At 41.8% G+C, this 27,292-nt stretch overlaps 1 protein-coding gene across 4 annotated transcripts in view; it reads left to right on the top strand.

Annotated features, from left to right (window-relative positions):
- cyth3a (cytohesin 3a) overlaps window positions 1-27,292 on the top strand; it is a 119,103-nt gene that overhangs the window by 28,986 nt on the left and 62,825 nt on the right. Inside the window, exon 1 of one of the 4 annotated variants that reach the window (XM_072269154.1) lies at window positions 3,505-3,527. The exons of 1 other annotated variant lie outside the window; for it this stretch is intronic. Coding sequence is in view for 2 of the 3 variants with exons in the window: in XM_072269151.1 (XP_072125252.1) it covers window positions 21,685-21,844 (160 nt within the window). In the remaining variant the exon portion in view is untranslated. Of the gene's footprint in view, window positions 1-3,504; window positions 3,528-21,633; window positions 21,845-27,292 lie in introns of those variants that run through there. 2 more of the 4 variants (XM_072269151.1, XM_072269152.1) reach the window with 2 other exon arrangements.

The raw sequence follows: 27,292 nt of genomic DNA, 5'->3' as shown, positions 1-27,292 counted from the left end.
GGTAGGTTAATTGGTCATTACAAATTGTCCCATGATTAGGCTAGGGTTAAGAGTTTGCTGGAAAGTGTGGATCGAAGGGCCTATTTCGTGCTGTATCTCAATAAATAAATTGGGAGATGGGGGAAATGGTTTTTACACTCATTGCCCTGCCTACGAAGGCTATCTTGCCAAAAGCCAAATTCATTATCCTGTCTCCTTGTGTCTTCACTATTGGTGAACCATGTAGTCGTACTTCAAGGGCCCTCTTTTCTACAACACTCCCCAGGGCCCTGCCTACCTTTCACTGTGAAAATCTTTCCATTTGGCATTTCTTGTTTTTCAAATTTCATAAAGAGATCTTGCATTTGCATTGAATTTCAGAGTTATTCCAGAATTTCATTGAGAAACAGAGTTAACATTTCTGTTCAAGAGGAGAGGGGTTTAAATGCGACAGACAACAGACCCTCGTCACATTGAGATCCTGTCGAAGGGTCTCGGCCTGAAACATCGACTGTACTTTCTTCCATAGTTGCTGCCTGGCCTGCTGAGTTCCTCCAGAATTTGATGTGTGGTGCTTGGGATTTCCAGCATCTGCAAATTTTCTCTTGTTTGTGATCAAATTTTAAAAGGTGCCCAGAAGAGCACTTTAGAACTATAATTTCTGTAGCTGTAACATAGAAACATAGAAAATAGGTGCAGGAGTAGGCCATTCGGCCCTTCGAGCCTGCACCGCCATTCAGTATGATCATGGCTGATCATCCAACTCAGAACCCTGTACTAGCCTTCCCCCCATACTCCCTGATCCCTTTAGCCACAAGAGCCATATCTAACTCCCTCTTAAATATAGCCAGTGAACTGGCCTCAACTGTTTCCTGTGGCAGAGAATTCCACAGATTCACCACTCAAAGGTAGAGCATGAATGGAGAGGAATAAACAGTTGATATTTCAGGCCTGATGAAGGGTCTTGGTCCAAAATATCAACTGTTTATTCCTCTCCATTCATGCTGCCTGATCAGCTAAATTCCTCCAGCATTTTTTGTGTGTTACCAACTTTTCAGCATCTGCAGAATCTCTTGTGTTTATCAAGAACTAGAAAGTGGGATTGGTCTCAAAAGTTTTTTTTAAATTTTAGAGGGGTTTCAGAGCTGATGAAGGATTTTGGCCCAAAATATCAACTATTTATTCCTCTCCATAGATGGTACCTGACCTACTGATTTCTTCCAGCAATCTTTTGTGTACACACTGGATTTCCAACATCTGCGGAATCTGCAGAGTCTTTACCAAGAATTAGAAAGTGGTCTCAATAGCTCTTTTTGGAGGGGATGTGGTGTGGGGGTTGGGTGACCATGTAGACACATTTGAGACAGATGGCCTTCTCCTGCATTGAAATAATTGAGTTAGTGTAATTTTGTTTAGAGGAAGTTAAGCCATGATACCACAGGAATAATTATAATATTTCACTTGCTTGCACTGAAATTCCAAGGCACAGTACAAACCTTAACTTGACCTGCCCGTTTTCCTTTCCCCATCTCTGGGTTTCATTCTTTAGTTTCCACTTCAGCAACAAAGAATTTTGAGAATTTATTTTTGCATACTCTGCCTCCTTCAACAGATGTGTCAGGAAGTGCTCCTGGGTGAGGAAGGCCCACAGTTTCCTGCTCAGTGTTGCAGGTTAGACTCGCCACAGGGGATAAACTGCTCTCTCAATACCACAAAGCTATAGCGAGTAAACAATGTCCAACAGTACTGACTGTTCTCATGGTGCTTCATGGCCTGAAGACCAATTCGAGGATTCTGAAACCACAGCTGTGCAAGTTCCACATTAATGTGGTTTGTCTCTGCTTTCTTCCCTCTTGTGTCCTTATATTATCTTGAGCTCAAGCTTCACCTCAGCTTTCCCAGTCCTTCTACAATTGTTTCCCTTGCTTTGTCCCTCTCCGTGCACTCTCTCATGCACTCTCTGTGGGTGTGGTAAAAGGAGAAGCTGGAGAGCGCAAAGATCAATAAATCACTCTGCTTTGTTAGAATGGTTATCATTTTTGTTTTCCTGCCTGTATTATCAAACACGTTTGCATAAGGAAATTTCCAAAGGGCATGCTAAGTTCAGAAGGATTAGTTAGGAATTGTGTTGGACTCCCAGGTGGTGTCATCCTTTCTTGTTTTATCTTTTTTTTAAATTAAAAAGAAGGCTAGACTGAATAAGTTTGTTACATGCTAAATGGGACAGTTTGGGACACAGACTATGAACTTTAAAATTGGAATCAGGGCTGATGAAATAGCACTTTCCACACACGGTGATATCTGGAAGTTTCTCCCTACTAAGTTTAGAGATTGCAGGTCATCGAAAAGCCTGGAAAATTAATATTATGTAAATGAGTGATTAAATCTTCTAATCTGCTTTATGAAAATGACTGTACTTAAGGAAAATTACCTTATTGGTTACAAAGCGCATGGGAATAATCTGAAAGCTACAATAATAAAGTTTCTCTTTAAATGCATTTGGCAGCATATGTGAAGCCAGAACAAAATTGGTAAATTATAATTTGGTTTATTTTTGTCACGTGTACCAACGTATAATTAAAAACTTGTCTTCCAACTGTTCACACAGATCAATTCATTCCAACAGTGCATTTTGTAAGAGAAATGTTATTACCCTTCACTGTGCTTAACTAGACTTTCTCCCTTGCTCTTGCTCTCTCCTTCAACCACCTACCTGACTTCTCCTATCACCTGTCAGCTTGTACTCCACCTCTGCCCCCACCTTCTTATTCTGGCTTTATCCCCCTCCCTTTCCAGTCGTCCCAAACATTGACTGTTTATTCCCCTCCTTAGAAGTTGCCTGACTTGCTGCGTTCCTCCAGTATTCTGTGCGTGCTGCTGCAGATTTCCAGCATCTACAGAATCTCGTGTGTTTACTACCTGCTTGAGGCTGGAATTTCTTGTTTTCTGCCTGACAAAGATGATTAAGGTTCTAGGTGGAGACCTTGCAAGGAAAGGAAAAATGCACACATACTGTCTTTTTGAACTCCCTCCTCTCTGCAGCTTGAAAAGTTGATGCCAGTGAAGCAAAGGAAGAGGTATAAGGCCTGCTCTTCGAAAGGGCAATTGCATTTTGTCTCACACCCTAGCCTTTGTGACCCTGCTAGTAAATTCTTGAGTAAATGTGCAGTTGCTTTTTGAAAATTCCTGTGGAATCTACTTTTACATCATAACGTATCCCTCCCCATGTTTTTGGGGAAAGCTTCCTGTGTTCTGTTGTTTGTGAGGCACGCACAACGGTTGTGTTTGCAACAGGCTACAAACAGGAAATGGGCCACTGCTAATCTGGGTGGATAATTTGCATTGGCTCTGGCAAGGTCTGTCAGAAGAGTACGGTGAGATCTTTAGAGAAGAGCGGAGAAATTCTTGTAGCTCCCTATCCTTTGCTCGATACAGATTATCTACGGAGCTTGTAATGTGATATTTGATTGCTGTGTCTTCCAACGTTGCAGTTGTAACTACACTTCATGGAGATATAAAGTGCCATGGGACACCTCAGGCTGTGAAAGGTGGTGTAAATTTTTTGAAATTTTATTTAGAGAATAGGTGCCTCTGGCACAACAAGCTGTGCTGTCCAGTACCCCACTTATTTAACCCTAACCTATTCACAGGCAAATTTATATTGATCAATTAACCTACTAACTGGTATGTCTTTGGACTGTGGGAAGAAACTGGAGCACGTGGAAGAAACCCTCGTAGTCACGGGGAAAATGTACAAACTCTTTACAGACGGCGCTGGAATTGATCTCTGAACTCCGAAAAACCTCTAGCATCACACTAACCTTTATGCTACCATGGCAATCATATAATAATATAAAATAAATAAGTAGAAATTAATTCATTACTTTGTTCTTTGATTTGCTTGGTGATGGTTTTTATTCTCTGTTTTTGTGAGGTTGCAGTGTGCAGTGTAAGGTCTCTGTACTGCAGTGTTGCCCTTTACCCTGGAAAGCTTCATTGCCCTATAGTGTATATGGATTTCAGCAAAGGAGGGTTATGGGTAATCCTAGGTAACCCTGGAGTTGAGAAAGGGGAAGGATAATTTCCTTCTGAATGCTGCTTCCTCGTGGTATCCATCATCAGAGATCCCCACCATCTGGGCCATGCCTTCTTCTCGATGCTGTCATTGGGCATGAGGTACAGGAGCCTGAAAGTTCTTCCCCACTGTCATCCAATTCTCAGACCAACCTGAAAAGAAACTTAACACTATCTTCATCTAATTTTATTTCCTTTCTTTCTCTATCTTACTCTAGTATTGTTTATTTTGCACATGTGTAAGTTGTGTTAAATTTGTGTTGTTATATTTGTCCTCATTTTATAATATACCATTGATGCAAAAACAATTATTATGATATTTTGTGTATATACTGTATTGTGCAAAAGTCTAGGTATATATGTACCCAGCCCTGAGACCCCAGGCAAGGTCATTTGATTCCAAACAATTGGTTTATTGATCATTACAGAATGACCCTCTGGTGTATCCCACTCTCTCCCCTCCCCTTTTCTCAACCATGATTCCCCTCCCCATGCCCCCTTCCCACTCTCAGTCCACAAAAGGGACCCATATCAGAATCCGATTTATCATCACTCAGGTATGTCTTGAAATTAGTTTTTATTTGCGGCAGCAGTACAGTGCAATATATGAAATTACCACAGTACTGTGCAAAAGTCTTAGGCTTAGTAGTGTCTGCTGATGAACTTGGAGGAACAGGGTTGTTGTGATGGTGCCTCTTGCTGGGGTGGGATAGGATGGGGGTAATTTCTGTCTTGTGGAGGTGGGACTATTTGCTGCCTGAAGAGGTAGGCTATTTCTTGCTTGATATGTTGCCCATTGTCTATACCCTGTGATGATGCACTTTTCAAGTTCAAGTTTTGAGCTTGCTGTCGTGCAACCATACACACGTATATAGCTAAATGAAACATTGTTCTTCTGGGTCAGGGTGCAAAATTTGGTACATACAGTCACACACAGCATATATAGTTACGATTCAGCACATACAATCACAAAATAATATTAGCAACAATCCCTGAGTGACATGGCCTGAAGATTGACAGGTTGGCATAAAGTGCGAGGTGCATGTTTATGATGGAAAGAATAATGTTACTGGCATTATTATAATAAAACAAACACTGTATAAATATGTGAAACTGCAGCAACAAAAGAAGAAAAGTGCCCAGTACGAGATGAAAGTGCTTGTGATTTGGGGAGTGGTGATGGGAAGGTGTGGCGGGGCATTCAGATAAGGTGTACATGTGTGCTGGATGGCAGCAGGGTGTTAAGAAGTCTAACAGCCTTGCACATTTACTTGGAGTTCTTCCTCTGGCCTTGGACTGTCTAATAAATGACAGACTTAAAACCAACTCTGGATAGCTTCTTTAGTTAGCTAGGAAGCTTCAATCAAAAACAGCTGTTTATATCAAAGACCCAGGTCCTGTGGAAGTTCAGGGCTGTAAACTATTTCCCATGAACCTTAAGAATTGCTAGATATTGCAGTTTTTCTTGGCTATTCAGATTGGAATAATTTCAGAGCACTCTATGCTATTTTCACTGTGTTCACGGGAAAATTTGAGCCTTTGCTATGTATTTGTATTTTCACCAGCCAGAAGGTGGTGAATCTTAGGAATTCATGGCTGTGGAGGCTAGATCATTGGATGTATTTAAGGCAGAGGTGATAGGTTCTTGGTTAGTCAGGGTGTGAAAGGTTATGGAGAGAAGGTAGGACAATGGGGTTGAGAGGGAAAATGAATCAGCCATGATGAAATGGCAGAGCAGATTTGATGGGCTGAAAGAGACGAATTAGGCCATATTTCCTGCTTTGGCTCTTTCTCCTCTACTTTTATTGATATTCGACTTTGAATCTCTGGTTTACTTTATGCATGCGAACTAATGTAAAACGTTAGCGTGGTGGTGCTGTGGTATTTCTTTTCTTTTTTTTCTTTTTCCCTGCCCCTTCCCTCTTCTTTTGTTCTCCACTCTGGCCTCTTACCTCTTCTCATCACCTGCTTATCACCTCCCCATGGTGACCCTCCTTCTCCCCTTTCTCCCATTGTCCACTCTCTTCTCCTATCAGATTCCTTTTTCTGTAGACCTTTACCTTTCCTACCCATCTGGCTTCACCTCTCATCTTCTAGCTTTGCCTCCTCTACTCCTTCCACCTTTTTATTCTGGCATCTTCCTCCCTTCCTTTCCATTCCTGGAGAAGTATCTTGGCCCAAAACATTAGCTAAAAAGTATGTTCACTTTCATAGATGATCTGCTGAGTTCCTCCAGCATTTTGTGTGTATTGCTCTGGATTTCCATCATCTGCAGAATTTCTTGTGCCTGTGGTGTTTGAGTCACCTTGAATGAGTATGTTAAATGTGAACAACTGAATATCATTGGTTGTTTGGTAACTTGCCAAGAATAATAAACTATTAAGATATATTTTCATCCATCTGGTTTCATTAACAGTGGTATTTGATACTTGGAAATAGATTGCCTGTTCCTTTATCATTAATCTAAATCCTGGGACTTCCTTTCCAGCAGCAGTAAATGGACTGCAGATTCTCATCACTAGACTCTGGACTATATGTTATCACTGACAGATAACATATTCTGGCCTTCTGTCTGTATCCAAATTCAAAGTATTGATTTGAATGTTTGATTAACAAGAGATATGGTAGAATTCATGGTAAAGTTCACAATTTAAGAAGAAAAATTGCTTCAGACTATTTATGAAATAGACCATAAGATACAGGAGCACAATTAAGCCATTTAGCCCATCAAGTTTGCTCCACTGTTCATTCATGGATGATTAATTTTCCCTCACAACTCCATTTTCTTGCCTTGTCCCTGTAACCTTTGATATTTCATCTCTTAAAGATGTCCTTGATAGGGGGGAGAGTTGTGCCAGTGACGGAGCTGGCCCTTTGCAGCCTCTTGCGATCATGTGCATTGGAGTCTTCATACCAGGCTGAGATGCAACCAGTCAAGATACTCTCCACTGTGCATCTCAGAATCAGGGTTTATTATCGCTGGCATATGTTGTGAAATTTGTTGTTTTGTGGCTTTGCAATACATAATAAAAATGTAAATTACAATAAGACATACATGCAAAAAAATAAATTAAATAAATCATGCAAAAAGAAAACAAAAAATAGAGAGGTAGTGTTCAGGGGTTCATTATCCGTTCAGAAATCTGATGGCGGGGAGGGGGAAGAAGCTGTTCCTCAAACATGGAGTGTGTGTCTTCAGGCTCCTGTACCTTCTCATTGGTAGTAATGAGAAGAGTGGATGTCTTTGGTGATGGGGGTCCTTAGTAACAGATGCTGCCTTTTTGAGGCATGGTCTTTTGAAGGTGTCCAGGATGCTGAGGAGGCTAGTGCCTATGATGTGGCTGGCTGCGTTTGCAACTTTTTTCCCCCAGTCTTGTGCAGAGGCCCCTCCATGCCAGACAGTGATGCACCCAGTTAGAATGCTCTCCACGGTACATCTGTAGAAATTTGTGAGTGTCTTTGTTGACATACCATGTTTCCTCAAAATCCTATTGAAACATAGCCACTAATGTGCCTTCTTTGTAATTGTACCAATATTTTGGGTCCAGGATAGAAATTTGCAAAAGTCTTAAAGAAGTCCTCTCACCAGCACCTTCTCAAGTGCAGTCAGGGATGGGCAATAGATACTGGTCTTGCCCATATCCATACAAAACTTTAAAAAAAAATCAATCACAAAGAATAAAATATCCTTGCTGACATATACAGTATAACTCTGCTTTAAGGTGAGACATTAGTCCATTCACAGACCACACCTGAAAAAGTATCTGCATTCCAGATGCCTACTGATTGAATGCTTTTCTTTGTAGTGTTTCTGTTCCCCACTTTTCTCTCCTTACACATTGTCTTGCTTTTTTTTGGGGTATCTTTTCCAAGATATTATTCATCTGTTCAAGAGTCTGATACATGCAGGATACATGCTTTCAGGCTCTTGTATCTTCTGCCTGACGGGAGAAGAGAGAATGTCTGGAGGGTGGGGTCTTTGATTATGTTGGCTGCTTTACAGAGGCATTGAGAAGTGTACACAGAGTCCATAGAGGGGAGGCTGGTTCCTGTGATGTGTTGAGCTATGTCCACAACTCTTTGTGGGTTCTTACAGTCACATGCAGAGCAGTTGTCACATGAAGCCATTATGAATTCAGACAGAATGCTTTCTTCGGTACATCTATAAAAGTTGGTAAGAGTCGACAGGAATATGCTGAATTGTGGGTCAAGTAGATGTATGCTGCATGTTGAGATATGATTTTGGCCAAAGGCAGTTTGGCATGTAAAGTTTTTTCCTTGGGCTTGGGTCAGTTTGGATTGTCAAACCATGTCTTGTGCAACGACAGACCGCAAAAGCCAATGACATACTTTCTGATATGTTATCAAGCAGGGAAATGTGGCAGCTAATTAGTGAGGAACAGAATCGCACACAGTGCAATTTGATAATGATCATTATTGGTTAAGGGATGAATTTTGGCTAAAGGTATTAGAAAACCTCCCCTACTCCTTTTTGAGAAGGATTGAGATCTTTTACATCTACGAGCAAGTAACAGACCATAGTTTGAGATTAACATGCACAAAATGCTGGAGGAGTCAGGAAACATCTATGGAGAGGAATGAACTGTTGACTGCATCCAGCATTTGCAGAATCTTTTGTGTTTAAGTTTGAGATTACATTTTTTTTTCAAAATAAAGCTGTGACCACTGCAAATTTACAGAGGATCTGTGCTTGATATGTTCAAAGTTCAAAGTAAATTTAATATCAAGGTATGTATATGTCACCATATACTATCAAGATTCATTTTCTTGTGGGCATTCACAGGGGATGCAAAGAAACACAATAGAATCAATGAAAAACTACACACAAAGACAAACAACTAATGTGCAAAAGAAGACAATCTGTACAATTACCAAAAAAAAGGTAATACATATTGAGAACATGAGCTTTAGAGTCCCTGAAGTGAGTCCATAGGTCTTGTTCAGTGATCATTGTAGTGTGTGAGTGAAGTTATCCACACTGATTCTGAAGCTTGTTGATGGCAGTGTAATAACCATTCCTGAACCTGGTGATGTGGGACCTAAGACTCCTTTACCTCCTGTCCAATGGCAGCAGTGGGAAGGATGCAAGAAGTTCATTGTGGTTGTGTATGTGCTTGTGTCTATGTGAGAGAAGAGTGGGTTGTATGTGTATGCATGCACAAGGAAGGGGGTGGGTTCAACTGAGCATGAATGTGAGGGAGTAACTGTGGGATACAATAAAAACCAATGTTCATTTCCATTGCACTGAGCCAAAAAGAGTGGCGTTTAAATGATTGTAGGTCAAACTTTGGAATGAGTGGGGAGTATGATCTTGGGCCAAGATGAATATTTGCATATTTCCTGTTTATTCACAGCATCCTTGTACTCAGTCAGTTCAGCCAAATTATTTAAAAGTAATGGAATGTCTGACTTGAGGATGGGTCAGTTTAATGGACATTGGTTCACTGCAGCTGCCTCAGTGGTATCGTTGAAAGAAATTCCAACTTATGAAAGATTGAATCCAGCATGTTTTATTTTAAACACCTAAAGTTGCCTTTTTTCTGTCTACCAATATCTTAACTGTTTTATTTGGTTGTATATATGCATGCAACTTAACTCATCTGCCTAAATAGCTTGAAATAAAAGCAACTTCTTTTTAAGTTGGAATTGGGGGTGGGGAGGGGCCGTGGCACGGTAGCCTGGTGGTTAGCACAATGCAAAACGATCCAGGTTCAATTCCGGCCGCTATCTGTGAGGATTTTGTACGTTCTCCCTGTGATTGTGTGGGTTCCTTCTAGGGCTCTGGGCTCTGTTTTCCTCCCACACTTTCCAAAGATGTGTTAGGCTTAGGGTTAGTAAATCGTGGCCATGCTATGTTGGCGCCAGAAGCAGGGCGACATTTGCAGGCTTCCCCATCACATTCTTGGACTGTTAGTCATTGACCCAAACAATGCATTTCAATGTATGTTTTGATGTATATGTGACAAATAAAGTTTATCTTCTGTGTCTGTCTTTAAGATCAGCTTTAGCCCTAGATCACTGAGATTTCTGACCACAAGAATATCCTGAATATTTACTTTTGACAAATTGCCCCATTGTCTGCAACCATGGCTTTGGTTTTGCCAAACTCCCTAAATCTCCTTTATGTCTATCCTCTGAGACACTCCTTAAAACATCACTGTGACCAAAGTGTTAGTCATTGATCCTAATATCTCGCTGATTGGTTCACTGTCAAATTTTGTCTGATGCCTCTTCTGTGAAGCACCTTGAAGCCTTTCTACACTGAATGTGATTTTCCTCTCAATTGACGTGGATTAAACTGCTGATATAGCTAGGCTAATGAATCATATCTTTGCCAACATTTGTATTTTTGAAGCATGGAAAGGATGTAAAAAAGATGGTGGCAGTACAAGTAAGTATTCTGGAGAACACAATCAAGGAACTCAGTGATGCAACTCGGGTTTGGAGTTTAATCCCGGTGTCCTCCATAAGGAGTTTGCGTGTACTGCCCGTGGGATACGTGAGTTTTCTCCAGGTACTTCTGTTTCCTCCCACGGTCCAGCGATGTACCAGGTAGTAGGTTAACTCATCATCATCAAGTGCTGTGGGCCACGATTGTCCTTGGCAAGTTTTTCTACAGAAGTATTACCTTCTTCTGGGCAGTGTCTTTACAAGACTGGTGACCCCAGGCAATATCAATACTCTTCAGAGATTGTCTGCCTGCTGTCAGTGGTCGGATAACCAGGACTTGTGATATCCACCAACTACTCATACGACCATCCACCACTGCTCCCTTGGCTTCACGTGACCCTGATTAGGGTCTAAGTAGGTGCTATTCCTTGCCCAGACTTGAAGGCTAGCGAAGGAAAGGAGAGCCTTACACCTCCTTTAGTAGAGACATATCTCCACGTATAGAGACATATCTTCTCATTATTTGATCATTGTAAATTGTCCAATGATTAACTGAGGGTTAAATCGGGGTTTGCTAGGTGGTACAGTTCAAAGGGCCGGAAAAGCCTATTCTGCGTGGTACCGCTAAATAAATAAATAAATAAACAAACAAACAGTTCTATCTAAATGCAAGCTGCTCTTATTGTGATGGGTATTTTTCTGTAGTCCCTTTTAAAATTTCGTGGTGACACTGTTTTCTGTGTGTCCTGTGCATGCCCAGTAGGAGGAAATTCGCCCAAATATCCGTTTTAATGTGGACGGAGGTATTTTCAAAAACACCTGGTGTGGATGCCTATCGTTTTTACGCAAAACCGGCGTTTTCAAAATTATCTGGTCTAGTGTGGATGTAGCCTAAGATTTGGGCTAACTCTAATATTTTCAAATATCAGAGTTACGGTAGAAATATCCTGTCACATTCTTTTCTTGTCACAACTGCTCTCAACCCATCCTCACCTGATATCTGAAGACTTCCTTCAGAAGGAGGCTAACTGGGGAGGATCCAGGGTTGTCAGTGTGCAAGAATGATAACATTTTGTTGATGAAACAAATGACAGTATGCTGAAGGAAAACTTGCCAGTATAATAATTGCTATTACTGTTGTTTAATTAGTGAACTGAATTTTTGAATTTGTTGCTTTGGGTCATTGGTCCACACCTCTCATTTATTTATTGGTTCAGTCGAAGTAGATTCAGGAGCAGTTATTACACTTCATGGATGACTTCACTTACCTTACCAATGAACTGATTTCAGAACCTACAAATTAACTTTCAAGAATGCAACAGATCATGTTCTCCATATTATTTATTTACCTTTTTTCTATTTGTACAGATTATCTTTTTTTTTGCACATTGCTTATTTGTCAGTCTTTGTGTGTAGTTTTTCATTGATTCTATTGTATTTCTTTGTTCTACTCTGATTGCCACAAGAAAATAAATCTCAGGGATAGCATATAGTGACATGTATGTACTCTGATAATAAACTTACTTTGAACTTTGGGTAGGTAGGAAACATCAGAGCTACAGATGGATTGCCTGATATTAACAGAGTTAAGAGTCAAGTCAAGAATTATAGGTCAGATGAGGTAAAAACATAAGATTTATTTTCCCAGAGAACATTAACAAATCACACATGATTCTCAGCAATCCAATAGTTCTATGATTACCATTACTGAGGCAAGCTTTTAGTTTTATTTTCAAATTTGTCTAGTTTCATAACTTAACTGCTATGTCACATATAGATAGATATACTTTATTGATCCCGAGGGAAATTGGGTTTCGTTACAGCTGCACCAACCAAGAATAGAGCATAAATATAGCAATACAAAAACCACAAACAATCAAACAACAAAATGCAAACTATGCCAGATGGAAATAAGTCCAGGACCAGCCTATTGGCTCAGGGTGTCTGATCCTCCACGGGAGGAGCTGCAAAGTTTGATGGCCACAGGCAGGAACAACCTCCCGTAACACCCAGTGTTGTATCTTGGTGGAATATGGCCGGGGTCCAACAGTAAAAAGTTCAATATCCGGTCTACAAACACGTTCCTCGATCGTAATATGCCCCGGATTGCACCATCCGTTGTTAACCAGAACAGTAAGCACTCAACTCCTTTACGCTTACCGCTCTCAGTGCACTTCTGGTCAGTCCGAACGGTCTGGAAGCCGTCCATGGAAAAGATTTGATCGGGTATGTCCTCGTGCAGCCCCGTTCCAGTGAAACACATAACACTGCGCTCCCGAAATGTTCTCTGACGCCTGGCTAGCACCGTGAACTCGTCCATTTTATTACCCACCAAACTCCTCTTCTCCATAAGTCTCTGTTGTCTTGACCCGGTCCTCTTTCCTCGCCTTTGTGATCCCCCTCTGCATCCTCTGTGTGTTTTCCTCCAGATTTCAGCCGGGGTGTCCGCTGCTCTGCTCGTTAAACCGGCCGGCATAAGCTCAGTCAGCTGGTCCCTGGAATAAACAGTGCAACCATGCTTCTGCCCCGCTAATGAGACATATCGGAATGTAACTATTTCCAGCGCTAAAAACCCAAATAAAACTCTCTACCAGCATGTTAGAGAGGGTGCAGCTTCAACGTGTTACTGTGAAAAAAAATACAAAAAATAGCGTAAGTTAAAAAAGTAAGAAGAAAAAAGTAAGAATACTTGTCAGAAAGGCTGTAACAGGCTGCATGCACAACTGGCATTATCCTACATTGCAACAATGACCTCAGTTGCTGTGGATTCCATTTAATTGGGGCACATCAGGACCAGTATGTTTTGGCCCAATTAAGTAGCTGCCCCAATTAGCTGAAGTTTCATGGAAATAGTTAAAAAGATATAAAGAAAAACTACCGTTTAACTGAGTAACAGATTGTGTATTTAAATAAAATATAGAACAAATTAGAGCACTAGCTATACTATCGCAGTATGATAAAACTTTGTTAGTTCCTAATAGTTATTGATAGAGGAATTCATCCAGTGTTCACTGCAACATTCTTTTGATTGACTGTAAATGAACAAAATCAGTGCCGACAGCTAGTTTAGATTGACTGCCTTCATACAATGTGTTTAACGTTTGCGTCCTCCAAACCTTTATTTTCATTGTAACATTCAAGAAGGTTGTCAATACCTTCAAATTCTTCATAGTTTCTGACTAGTTGAAGTAGTGAAATTGTTTCATTTTTATTCCCAGCTGTTTCTGGCACTTCTAAGCCTGAATGCTTGAAATTGCAGTGAGCAAAACAGTTCCAAGTTGTCTTACTGTTTATTTCTCGCTTACTATCGGCGACAAAAATCACTGCTTTTTGAATATAAACACACTCAACTGATGTTATTTAAATACTGTTCATTCTAAGCACAGTGTGTGTGTAACAGCCACACAATTGCACATTATGACGCTGGTTAGAAACTGTTTGGCAACAGTCTTCTGTCCCAATTAAGCAGCGCAGTGTCTCAAATAAATGAAGTGAATCATGGCAATTTTTTTGATTAGTTTTTCTTCTTTAAGAGTTGTCCCAAATAAGCAGCTGCCCCAATTAACTGGAATCGACTATATTTAGTTGAATATAGAGCATTCTGGGACATCTTCTGAGTGCTTTAGATATGACAATTCTAAATTGTTCTATAGCAAAAGACCCAATAATACAACATTTCAATTGAGGCCACTAGCATGACACACTTTGGTTTAATCGGAAAAGCAAATCTCATTGTGGCTCACCCCAAAGAGAGTGAAAGCATACAAATTTAAAATTACTTCCAACTTTTTCATAAAGCAGCCTTAACCTGATTCCCCTTTTTGAATTTTGTTTTGTTTCCAGTTAGTTATAAAAACCACATTCAAAGCCTTCTACGTTGTCCGGCTCATAGACATTCAGTGACTGAGAGCCACAGTGGTGTGGATGCAATGCATCAAATGGCTTCCTAAACTTCCCTGAATTTCCTCCCCGTTTCTCGTTTATTATACCTGAACTATTTTCACAAGCAGATTATTAATTAAAGCTTATTTGAAGAAAAATAACCCAAAGTTTTCAGTGTTGTTTAGAAATGTTCTAAAGCCACTATGGAAAATAGAACAGTACAGGCCCTTCGTCCCATGATGTTGCGCTGACCTTTTAACATACTCTAAGATCAATCTAACCGTTCCCTTCCACATAGCCCTCCATTTTTCTGTAATCTATATACCTATCTAAGAGAATCTAAAATGCCCCCTATGTATCTGCCTCTACCATCACCCCTGGGAGCGCATTCCACACACCCACTACTCTCTGTGCGGGAATAAAAACCTACCTCTGACATCCCCCCCTATGCTTTACTCCAGCGTCTTAAAGTCATGCCCTCTCTTGTTAGCTGTTGCTGCCCTGGGAAAAGGTGCAGGCTGTCCACTCTCTATCTGTGCCTCTTATCATCTTATACACCTCTATCCAGTCACCTTGCATCATCCTTCATTCCAAAGAGAAAAGCCCTAGCTCGCTCAACTTTTCCTCATAAAACATGCTCTCTAATCCAGAAAATATCCTGGTAAATCTCCTCTGCACCTCTCTGCTACATCCTTCCTATAATGAAGCACCAGAACTGAACACGTTTCTTAAAGTATGATCTGACCATATTTTTATCGAACTACAATATTATACCTTGTGGCTTATTTTTCAGAAGGATTTTTAAGCTTGATATCAACCAGTACTTCAGAGAAGTATTGCCAGAATGATAGTACAGCTTTCCCCCGCTATCCGAAAGTAGAGCATTCCTATGAAACCTTTTGTAAGCTGAAATGGCGTAAAGCGAAGAAGCAATTACCATTAATTTATATGGGAAAAATTTTTGAGAGTTCCCAGACCCAAAAAATAACCTACCAAATCATACCAAATAGCACATAAAACCTAAAATAACACTAACATATAGTAAAAGCAGGAATGATATGATAAATACACAGCCTATATAAAGTAGAAATAATGTATGTACAGTGTAGTTTCACTTAACCAGAATCAGGAAGATTTAATCAAAACCGATTTGTAGAAAAAAATCAGGATGAACACGCATGCGCACACACCTGCCTGTGCAAGGCTTCATGGTCATGGTAGTCTTTCTCAGGGTAAACACAAGTTTAAAGCGGGGGCCTTTTTTCATAAAAGCAAAAACCCTCTTCAGATTTCTTTCGGTTAGTGAAAACAGGTACTAATGTAAGTCTTTCATAAAAGTGAAGTGGCGTAAAGCGAACTTTGGTAAATCGGGGGACACCTGTATCGAGAGATTTAGAATTATAGAAGTGTACGGCACAGAAATGGGTCCTTTCAGCCCGCTATGTCTATTCCAAATATTGTGCTTATCTAATGGAATCCCATTTGTCTCATGTTAGGCCTGCAGTTTTCTGTGCCTTTCCTATTGAAGTACTCAAATGCTTTTTAAATAGTGTAATTGTATCTGCCTCCTCTGGCAGCTCATTCCAGATGCCCACCATCCTTTCTGTGGAGAAAATCTTTTAAATTTCGTCCCTTTCATTTTAAACTTAGGCCTTTCAATTCTCAACTCTCCTGGGGAAAAAATGACCGTCTGTCCTATCTATGGCCCTCATAATCTTACAAGTAAAGTCAAAGTAAATTCGTTATCAAGGTATGTATCTGTCACCATATACAACCCTGAGATTCATTTTTTTGACAGCACTTACAGGAAAATAAACGAATACAAAGGAATTGGTGGAAAAACTATAAAAAGCAAAGACAGATAAACAACCAATGTGCAAAAGCAGACAAATTGCACAAGTAAGTGAATGAATAAATAAATAATACAGGAAACATGATTTGCTAAGTCCTTGAAAGTGAGTCTGTAGGTTGAGGAATCAGTTCATAGTTGAGGTGAGTGAAGTTATCCTTGCTGGTTCAGGAGCCTGATGGTTGCAGGATAATAACTGTTCCTGAACCTGGTGGTGTGGGACCTCCTGCTGGATGGTAGTAGCGAGAAGAGAGCATGGCCTGGATGGTGGTAACCTCTGTACGATTGCCCCTCATCCTCTAATTTTCCAGCCAATCACTTGTTATAACCACATCCAAAAAAATGACCATCTATCCTATCTGTTGCCCTCATAATTTTATAAATAAAGCCAAAGTGTTCTCCAAGTTTGTGCCTGTCACTGTATGCAACCCTACAGTAAGACTTACTGTACCTTGTATAGTAAATGGCAGTTGTGTGTTCTTCATGCTGAATGTTGGAATCCTGGGAGACCCAGAGTCTCCCGGGGCACTACATCTGCGTGAAGTGCATCCGGCTGCAGCTCCTTGAAGACTTTGTTAGGGATCTGGAGCAGCAGCTGGGTGGCCTTCGGCTTGTACGGGAGAGTGAGGAAATGATTGATCAGAGTTACAGGGAAGTAATCACCCCAAAGTTGCAGGAGGTGAGTAGCTGGGTGACGGTCAGGAGGTTTGGAAATGTAAATAGGCAGTTAGTACAGAGCACACCTGTGGCCATTTTCCTCAAAAACTTTGGATACTTTTGTAGGGGATGACCTCCGGGGAATGCCATGGCAACTGGGTTATAGGTACTGAGCATGGGTCTGTGGTGCAGAAGGGAAAGAGAGAGAAGAAGGGAGCCATGGTGATAGAGGACTCAACAGTGAGGGGAACAGACAGGAGATTCCTTGGATGTGAACGGGGCATCCAGATCGCATGTTGCCTTCCAGGTGCCAGGGTCAGGGACGTCTCAGATTGCGTCCACAACATTTTGGAGGGGGAGGGAGAGCAGCCAGATGTTTTGGTACATATTGGTACCAATGACATAGGAAGGAAAACAAAGAGGGCCTGAAAAGAGATTTTAGAGAGCTTACTAGAAGGCTGAGAAGCAGGATCTCCCGGATTGTCATTTCTGGATTGCTGCCTGTGCCACGCGCCAGTGAGGGCAGAAACAGGATGATCTGGCAGATAAATGCGTGGCTGACAAGCTGGTGCAGAGGACAGAGTTTCAGGTTCTTGGATCATTGGGATCTCTTCTGGGGGACGTATGACCTGCTCAAAAGTGACAGGTTGCACCTGAACCCGAGGAGGACCAATATTCTTGTGGGCAGGTTTGTTAGAGCTGTTGGGGAGGTTTTAAACTAATTTGGCAGGGGGATGGGAACTGGAGTGATGGGACTCAGGGTAGGACGGATGGTGAAAAAAAGTAAAGATAGCATGCAGTCAGGAAGGGCAGGCAGGTGATGGGAGAGGGTGAGTATCAGTACATTAGGGATGCAAAATCAAAAAGGGTAGCAAATACGATACTCAAGGTGTTGTATCTCAATGCATGGAGTTTAAGGAATAAGGTGGATGATCTTGTTGCACTATTACTTCTTGCCAGGTATGATGTTGTGACCAGCACTGAATTGTGGCTGAAGGATGGTTATAATTGGGAGCTGAATGTCAAAGGTTACACGTTGTATCAGAGGGATAGGAAGGTAGGCAGAGGGGGAAATGTGGCTCTACTGGTAAAGGTTGGCATCAAATCAGTAGAAAGATGTGACATAGAATCAGAAGATGTTGAATCCTTGTGGGTTGAGTTAAGAAAATACAAGGGTAAAAGGACACTGATGGCAGTTATATACAGGCCTCCCAACAGTGGCTGCGAGGTGGACTACAGATTACAACAGGAAATAGAAAAGGTAAGTCAAAAGGGCAATGTTATGATAGTCATGGGAGATTTTAACATGCAGGTCGATGGGGAAAATCAGGTTGGTAATGGATCTCAAGAGAGTGTATTGTTGAATGCCTAAGAGATGGCTTTTTAGAGCAGCGTGTCGTTGAGCTTACCAGGGGATCAGCTACACTGGATTGGGTGTTATGTAATGAACCGAAGGTGATTAGGGAGCTTAAGGTAAAACCCTTAGGAACACAGTACGATTGAATTCAACGTGAAATTTGATAGGGAAAAAGTAAAGTCTGATGTAGTGGTATTTCAGTGCAGTAAGGGAAATTACAGTGGTATGAGAGTGGAGTTGGCCAAAGTAAATTGGAAGGAGTTGCTGGTGGGGATGTCAGCAGAGCAGCAATGGTGTGCCTTTCTGGGAAAAATGAGGAAGGTGCAGGACATGTGTATTCCAAAAATGAATATATACTCAAATGGCAAAATAGTACAACCTGTGGCTACCAAGGGAAGTCAAAGCTAATGTAAAAACAAAAGAGAGGGCATACAACAAAGCAAAAATTAGTGGGAAGACAAAGGATTGGGAAATTTAAAAAAACCTACAGAGAGCAACTAAAATAATCATTAGAAGGGAAAAGATGAAATATGAAAGCAAGCTAGCAAATTATATCAAAGTGGACAGTAAAAGCTTTATCAAGTATGTAAAAAAAATAAAAGAGATGAGAGGGGATATAGGACCGCTAGAAAATGAGGCAGGAGAAATAGTAATGGAGGACAAGGAGATGGCAGATGAACTAAATGAGTATTTTGCATCAGTCTTCACTGTGGAAGACACTAGCAGTTTGCCAGATGTTGTAGTGTGTGAAGGAAGAGAAATGGGTGCAGTTACAATTACAAGGGAGAAGGTGCTCAAAAAGCTTAAAGACCTAAAAGTACATAAGTCACCCGGACCAGACGAACTGCACCCTAGGGTCCTGAAAGAGATAGCGTTAGAGGTTGTGGCGGCATTAGCAATGATCTTTCAAAAATCATTGGACTCTGGCATGGTACTAGAGGACTGGAACATTGCAAGTGTCACTCAAAGGTCATTGGGTGTATTTAAGGCGGAGATTGATAGATTCTTGATTGGACATGGCATCAAAGATTATGGGGAGAAGGCCGGGAAATGGGGTTGAGGAGGAGTAAAAAAGGATCAGCATGATTGAATGCATGGAGTAGACTTGATGGGCCAAATGGTCTAATTTTGCTCCTGTGTCTTATAACCATATAACAATTACAGCACGGAAACAGGCCATCTCGGCCCTTCTAGTCTGTGCCCAATGATGATCTTATGGCCTTGTCCCCTCATTCACGGCAACATCCTATTCACTGTCTTTTGCACTGTCCTCCCATCCCATTTGGTGCGATTCAAACCAATGCTTTGTACAACTGCAGCATGATGCTTTAACTCTTTCCTGTCTCATCTAACAGATTCAGATTCATTTATTTACAACATGTACCTTGAAACATCCAGTGAAAAGTGTCATTTGCATTAACAACCAGCACACCCAAAGATGTGCTGGGGACAGCTCACAAGTGTCGCCACACATTCCTTGACCAACCTAGTATGCCCACATGCTTGGCAGAACATAAAGCTTACCGAGTGACAAAGCAACAATAACAGAACAAACCCTGTTCTCTCCTCCCTCCCACCCACGCATGACTTCCCCAGTGGACTAGCAGAACTAGGCTCCAGCTGATGTTTTAGAAAGACATTGTGAAACAATTTAAATTTTTTGTATATTCCCTATTCTCCTGATGATTGTGGTGAGATTGACCAAGGATTAGTTGTAGTTTGATAAATTTATTTTTCCATTTGCTGCAGCTTTGTCCCTCAGTTTGCTTGGAGACGTTTTTAAAATATTCCTCAGGTAAAAGATCTTGTTAAACAGTTGGCTTAATGGTATTGGTCTGTGGCATAAAAAAAGGTTGGGAACTCCAGATCTAACCCTTCTCTCCTACATCCATTCATTAAAGTCTGTCACGAGCCTTGTGGCCCATCAACACAGCCCTCCATTTTTCTTTCATCCATGTGCCTATGTAAGAGTCTCTTAAACTTCCCTAATGTATCTGTCTCTACCACCACTCCTGCAGCATGTTCCACGTAGCCACCACTCTCTGTGTAAAAGAAGACTACCCCTATACCCCTCCAAACACCTTGAAGTTATGTCCTCCTCATATTAGTTATTTCCTCCCTGGGAAAAAGGTCTGTGGCTGTCCTCTCTACCAATGCCTCTCTATCATGTTTTACACCTCTGTCAAGTCACCTCTCATCCTCCTCTGCAGAGGGAAAAGCCCTAACTCACTCAACCTATCCTCATAAGACATGCTCTCTAACCCAGACATTTTAATGAGGCATTACCAAACTGCTGTATTCCTTTGATCATAATTTCAATAAGTAGTTAATCAACTTATGCCTGATATCCTGAAGTATTACATGGTACTACTGAGGAGCATGCTTTGTTTGTATCTGATGGAATTGGGCATTTTGGAGGTTAAGATGAGTTAAGAAACAAAGAGTTGTAAACTTAGTCAGCTCCATCATGAGCACCGGCCTCAGTAATATCCAGAACATCTTCAAGGAGCGATGCCTCAGAAAGGCAGGGTCCATCATTAAGGATTTCCATCACCCAGGTCATGCCTTGTTCTCATTGCTACCTTCAGGAAGGAGGTACGGAAGCCTGAAGGCACATGCTCAGCCATTCGGAAAAGCTTCTTCCCCTCTGCCATTTGATTTCTGAGTGAGCACTACCTCACTTTTTTTTATTTCTATTTTTGCATTACTTGTATACTGTATGTGTGAATGTGTATGTGTATATATTAAATATGCTTACTGTAATTCATAGTTTGTTTTCTCTATTATTATGTATTGTTGTTAATGTTCCCTCTACGGTGTGCGAGTGTGCACGCACACACATCTTTTGCTACTAGCACACAAAAGAATTTAAACTGTGCACAAAAGGTTGTCACCTTCTACCTCATTGGCATGTTGAGTATATTTCATGATCATACACAATCAGATTTCCTTTTCCGGTGTTTGATGTGGATGTTGTTGACAGCATGGAGTTTGCGATGATTTGTCTACAAGTTTTAGAACTGTTTTTACTGAAGAGATTATTCAGTGCACATATGTTGTTGTCACCAGGCAAAAAATTGCACAGCACAAGATTTTTATACATACTGGTCATTAGAAATTAGAGGGAACATTGATTGTGTTGTATTGGTGCCACAAAGTCAACAAATTTCACGACCAATGCCAGTGATATTAAACTTGATTCAAATTCTATTAAGGAACTAGATAACTTCACACACTTCAACACTGAACTGATTCCAGAATCAGAATCAGTTTTAATATCACTGGCATATATTGTGAAATGTGTTGTCTTTGTGGCAGTACAATGAAATACATAATAATAGCAAAAAAAAAAGAATTGAAGTCAGTATGTTTTTGTGTGTTCCTGAATTATTGAATGTGTGTCTTCAGGCTCCTGTACCTTCTCCCTGATGGCAGCAATGAGAACAAGGCATGACCTAGGTGACGGGGGTCCTTAATGACCGTCTTTTTGAGGCATCGTTCCTTCAAGATGACCTGGATACTACAGAGAAGAATGTCCGTGATGGAGATGACTAATTTTACAACTCGGCAGTTATTTCAATCCTGTGTAGTAGACCACACCACCCACCCGCCCCACCCCAACCACAATCCAGATGGTGAGGCAACCAGTTAGAATGCTCTCCACGGTACATCTGTAGAAATTTGCGAGAGTCTTTGGTGGCATACCAAATTTCCTCAAACTCCAAATGAAATATAGCCGCTGTCGTGCCTTCTTTGTAATTGCATCAAATGTTGGGCCCAGGATAGATCCTCAATGATGTTGACACTACAGCATATGGGCTCACTTTCAAGGGCTCTACAATTCATGTTCTCGTTATTATTTGTTATCATTTTGTTTCAGTTCTTCTATTTCCACAATTTGTTGTCTTTTATATATTGGTTATGTGTTCCTTTTTGTGTGTAGTTTTTCTTGATTCTCTTGTGTTTATTTGTATCTACTGTGAATGCCTGTAAGAAAGTGAATCTCAGGGTAGGATATAGAAGCATAGAAAACCTACAGCACAATACAGGCCCTTCAGCCCACAATGCTGTGCCGAACATGTACGTACTTTAGACATTATCTAGGGTTACCCATAGCCCTCTATTTTTCTAAGGTCTATGTACCTATCCATGAGTCTTTTAAAAGACCCTATTGTATCCGCCTTCACTACCGTCGCTGGCAGCCCATTCCACGCGTTCACCTCTCTCTGTGTAAAAAAAAACTTACCCCTGACATCTCCTCTGTACCTACTTCCAAGCACCTTAAAATTGTGCCCCCTTGTGTTAGCCATTTCAGCCCTGGGGAAAAGCCTCTGACTAAAACACGATCAATGCCCCTCATCATCTTATTACCGCTATCAGGTCACCTCTCATCCTCTGTCACTCCAAGGAGAAAAGGCCAAGTTCACTCAACCTATTCTCATAGGGCATGCTCCCCAATCCAGGCAACATCCTTGTAAATCTCCTCTGCACCCTTTCTATAGTTTCCACATCCTTCCTGTAGTAAGGTGAACAGAACTGAGCACAGTACTCCAAGTGGGGTCTGATCATGGCCCTAAATAACTGTAATGTTACCTCTCGGCTCTTGAACTCAATCCCACGGTTGATAAAGGCCAATACACCATATGCCTTCTTAACCACGCAATCAACCTGTGCAGCAGATTTGAGTGTTCTATGGACTCGGACCCCAAGATCCCTCTGGTCCTCCCCACTGCCAAAAGTCTTACCATTAATACTATATTCTGCCGTCATATTTGACCTACCAAAATGAACCACCTCACACTTATCTGGGTCAAACTCCATCTGCCACTTCTCAGCTCAGTTTTGCATCCTATCAATGTCCCACTGTAACCTCTTGACAGCCCTCCACACTATCCACAACACCCCCACCCTTTGTGTCATCAGCAAATTTACTAACCCTTCCCTCCACTTCCTTATCCAGGTCACTTATAAAAATCAGGAAGAGAAGGGGTCCCAGAACAGATCCCTGAGGCACACCACTGGTCACCAACCTCCACGCAGAATATGACCCATCCACAACCACTCTTTGCCGTCTGTGAGCAAGCTGATTCTGGATCCACAAAGCAAGGTCCCCTTGGATCCCATGCCTCCTTACTTTCTCTGCATGGGGTACCTTATCAAATACCTTGCTGAAATCCATATACGCTGCATCTACTGCTCTACTTTCATCAATGCGTTTAGTCACATCCTCAGAAAATTCAATCAGGCTCGTAGGGTACGACTGCCTTCGACAAAGCCATGCTGAGTACTCCTAATCATATTATGCCTCTCCAAATGCTCATAAATCCTGCCTTTCAGTATCTTCTCCACACCAGCCACTGAAGTAAGATTCACTGGTCTATAATTTCCTGGGCTATCTCTACTCCCTTTCTTGAATAAGGGAACAACATCTGCAACCCTCCAATCCTCCAGAAACTCTCCTGTCCCCATTGATGATGCAAAGATTATTGCCAGAGGCTCAGCAATCTCCTCCCTCACCTCCCACAGTAGCCTGGGGTATATCTCATTCGGTCCTGGTGACTTACCCAACTTGATGCTTTCCAAAAGCTCCAGCACATCCTCTTTCTTAATGTCTATGTGCTCAAGCTTTTCAGTCTGCTGTAAGTCATCCCTACAATCACCAAAGTCTTTTTCTGTGGTGAATACTGAAGCAAAGTATTCATTAAGTACCTCCGCTATCTCCTCCAGTTCCATACACACTTTTCCACTGTCACACTTGATTGATCCTACTCTGTCACGTCTTATCTTCTTGCTCTTCACATACTGTAGAATGCCTTGGGATTTTCCTTAATCCTGCTCACCAAGGCCTTCTCATGGCCCCTTCTGGCTCTCCTAATTTCATTCTTTTCTTTTGGCGTGTGCCTGTGTGCATGCGAGTCTGTGCATGTGCGTGCATGCGCGTCTGTGCGTGTGATTCTGTGTGTCAGTGCGTGCGTCCGTGATGATGTCTTTTTCATGGCTTTTACAAGGCGCAGAACGAGAGAGAGACTATGTGGTGCACCATTCCTTACACAGACATTTTCACAGTATTTTCCCTTTATTTTTACAAGGTCGAGTTACAATCTCGACACTCAACCCGACACGGATGGAAAGCGTACTTGGGAGCGGACCCGGCTAGTTTCGAACTTGGGAACCTCCGCTCCCAGGTCTGGCGCCGATGTCGTTGCGCCACCAGCTGGCCCCCTAATTTCATTCTTAAGCTCCTTCCTGCTAGCTTTATAATTTTCTAGATCTCTATCATTACCTAGTTTTTTGGACCTAACTGAGTCTTTAGATCAAGTAGGTAAAACAAAGTTAATGGATTTCAAAGAGAAAACATTCCAAAGCCTGGAGTCACAGTTATGGTGACATATATGTACTTTGATAATTAATTTACTTTGGACTTTGAATATTGAACATATCAAGCACAACTCCTCTATAAAATTTGCACTGGTCATAGCTTTTTAAAAAAATGTAATCTAAAACTACAATCACGAAATTCTGAAGATGCTGGATGCAGTCGAGTGTTCATTCCTCTCCATAGATGTTCCCTGACCTGATTTCCTCCAGCATTTTGTGTGTGTTGATCTCAAACTATGGTGACATATGTGTACTTTGATAATAAATGTACTTTGAACTTGGAATTTGTTAAATCTAGGTGCAGGTTTGGGGGATCAAATGTGGCTGGGTAGCATAGTGGTTAGCGTAACACTTCACAGCATTAGCGATCACTGATCAGAGTTCAGTTTTCACTGCAGTCCATAAGGAGTTTGTACTTTTTCCCCATGACCTTGTGGGTTTCCTCTAGCTGCTCTGGTTTCCTCCCACGCCCCAAAGACGTGCAGGTTAGGGTTAGTAAGTTGTGGGCATGATATGTTGGCTTCGGAAGCATGTTGGTAATTGCAGGCTAACCCCAGCATAATCCTCAGTCTTCGTTGGTCACTGATGCAAATGATGCATTTCGGACATGATGTGCATGTGAGAAATAAAACTATAATCTTTCAAATGCATTTAATATTTTTAATTGAACCTGGAGTTGGAGAGCTGCTGATGACTTGATACAATTGAGGTTGCCCTACGTGTACATGAGAAAAGGATGTTGTCACCTAGTGTCACTCTACCCCTCCCGCAGCAATGATCTTCACCCTAGATGCATGCTTAAGGCTTCATTTCCTAAAGCAGTTATCAGGGTAACTTGATCTCACTGTGCTGAGTCCCCACTCTATGATTGAATTGTCTAATGACTCCAATATGTTGGATTACAATGACACCATCTGTCACTGTCATGGAAACTTACTACCAGTATATGTGTGCATTGTGCCTGTTACTATGGATTGGATTTTATGGAGGTGGGGGATAGAATCTGTTTTTAAATTTCACTGTGAGCCCTTGAATTAGCAACGGCGGCTTTCATGTATAGAGAACCTTCCACACAGAAATTCGTCCCAAGGTTGCTGGCAGGAGTGACTTGTATGATAAACCAGGGTGGTGTTGTCAGTCATCATCATTCTGTAGAGTATCCCACTATGACGTGTAAAAACAAAATACAATAAACAGAAAATGTCTAAAGTTGCTTCACTGAGCATTGAGATCAACATTTGACAATAAACTTCTTAATAAAAAAATCAGAAGTTTTAAGAGGTAGCTGGGAGCAGAGTGTTGTGTCCAATGTTGACTATAGAAATCTCTGCAGGGAAGTTATTTTAAAGTGGAAAAACTGGGGCAGGTCCACTCCCTCTACCTCGGAAATCCGGGTTCATTGGTATGAGTAGCCAAAGAGTCTTCCTTGGTTGTAGTGGATGACCATGCATGAGCCTTGTAATGCTCCTCGCTGTTCATGAAGCATGGTAGAAGTGCCTTCCTGGCCATTGGATCTCACAGTTGATCTCATTCACCCAGTCCGCTGGAGGTGACTTCGCTTGCAAGGACAGGCACTTCCCTTTCATACCTGGGGTATGAGGCCGCCGGCTACCTCACCTGGTTTTGCCCGCCTGTCAAAGTGGTGTACTGGGGTGTGGCTGCTGTTGCATGCAAACAGCTTCTTGGAGCCACGGGTGAGAGCTGAGTGTCCGGTGGGATCAAAGGTCCGTTCTCGGCAGCTCACTCACATGAGAAGCCCCTTCACCAGAGGTGCTACCCCTCCCTTGACACCCATAAATAAAATTAATCTGAATCTGAATCAGAAGCTGAAGCTGGAAACCTGCTAGAGGTTTCATGAAATAATGAGAGGCAGGGACAGAGCAGTCTTTTTCCCAAAGCTCTCAATACAGGAGCACTTCAGGGCTACATACTGAGTCCCCTCCTTTACCCCCTGTACACCCATGACCCATCGCCACCCACAGCTCCAATCTGCTAATTAAATTTGCTGACAGCACTACATTGATTGGCCTTATCTCAAACAATAACAAGGTGACCTACAGGGAAGAAGTCATCTCTCTGACACAGTGGTGTCAAGAAAACAACCTCTCCCTCAATGTTGCAAAAACAAAGGAGCTGGTTGTGGATTACAGGAGGAATGGAGATGGGCTAACTCCATTGACATCAATGGATCTGGGGTTGAGAGGGTGAACAGCTTCAAGTTCCTCGGCATCCACATCACCAAGAACCTCGCATGGTCTGTACATACCAGCTGTTTGGTGAAAAAGGCATAACAGCGCCCCTTTCACCTCAGACGGTTGAGGAACTTTGGTATGGACCCCCAAATCCGAAGAACTTTCTAGAGGGGCACAATTGAGAGCATCCTGACTGGCTGCATCTCTGCCTGGTATGGGAACTGTACCTCCCTTAATCACAGGACTCTGCAGAGAGTGGTGCGGACAGCCCAGCACATCTGTAGTTGTGAACTTCCCAATATTCAGGACACTTACAAGGACAGGTGTGTAAAAAGGGCCCAAAGGATCATTGGGAACCCAAACCTTCCTTCCCAACCACAATCTATTCCAGCCGGGAAGTGGTACCGCAGCATAAAAGCCAGGACCAACAGGCTCGGAGACAGCTTCTTCCACCAGGCCATCAGTCTGATGAACTCACGCTGATTTGAGTGTACTCTGTATTACATTGACTGT

Source organism: Mobula birostris, chromosome 9, assembly GCF_030028105.1.
Source record: "Mobula birostris isolate sMobBir1 chromosome 9, sMobBir1.hap1, whole genome shotgun sequence".
NCBI lineage: Eukaryota > Metazoa > Chordata > Chondrichthyes > Myliobatiformes > Myliobatidae > Mobula > Mobula birostris.
Note: the sequence above shows the minus strand (reverse complement) of the source record. Positions and strands in the feature narration are given on the sequence as shown.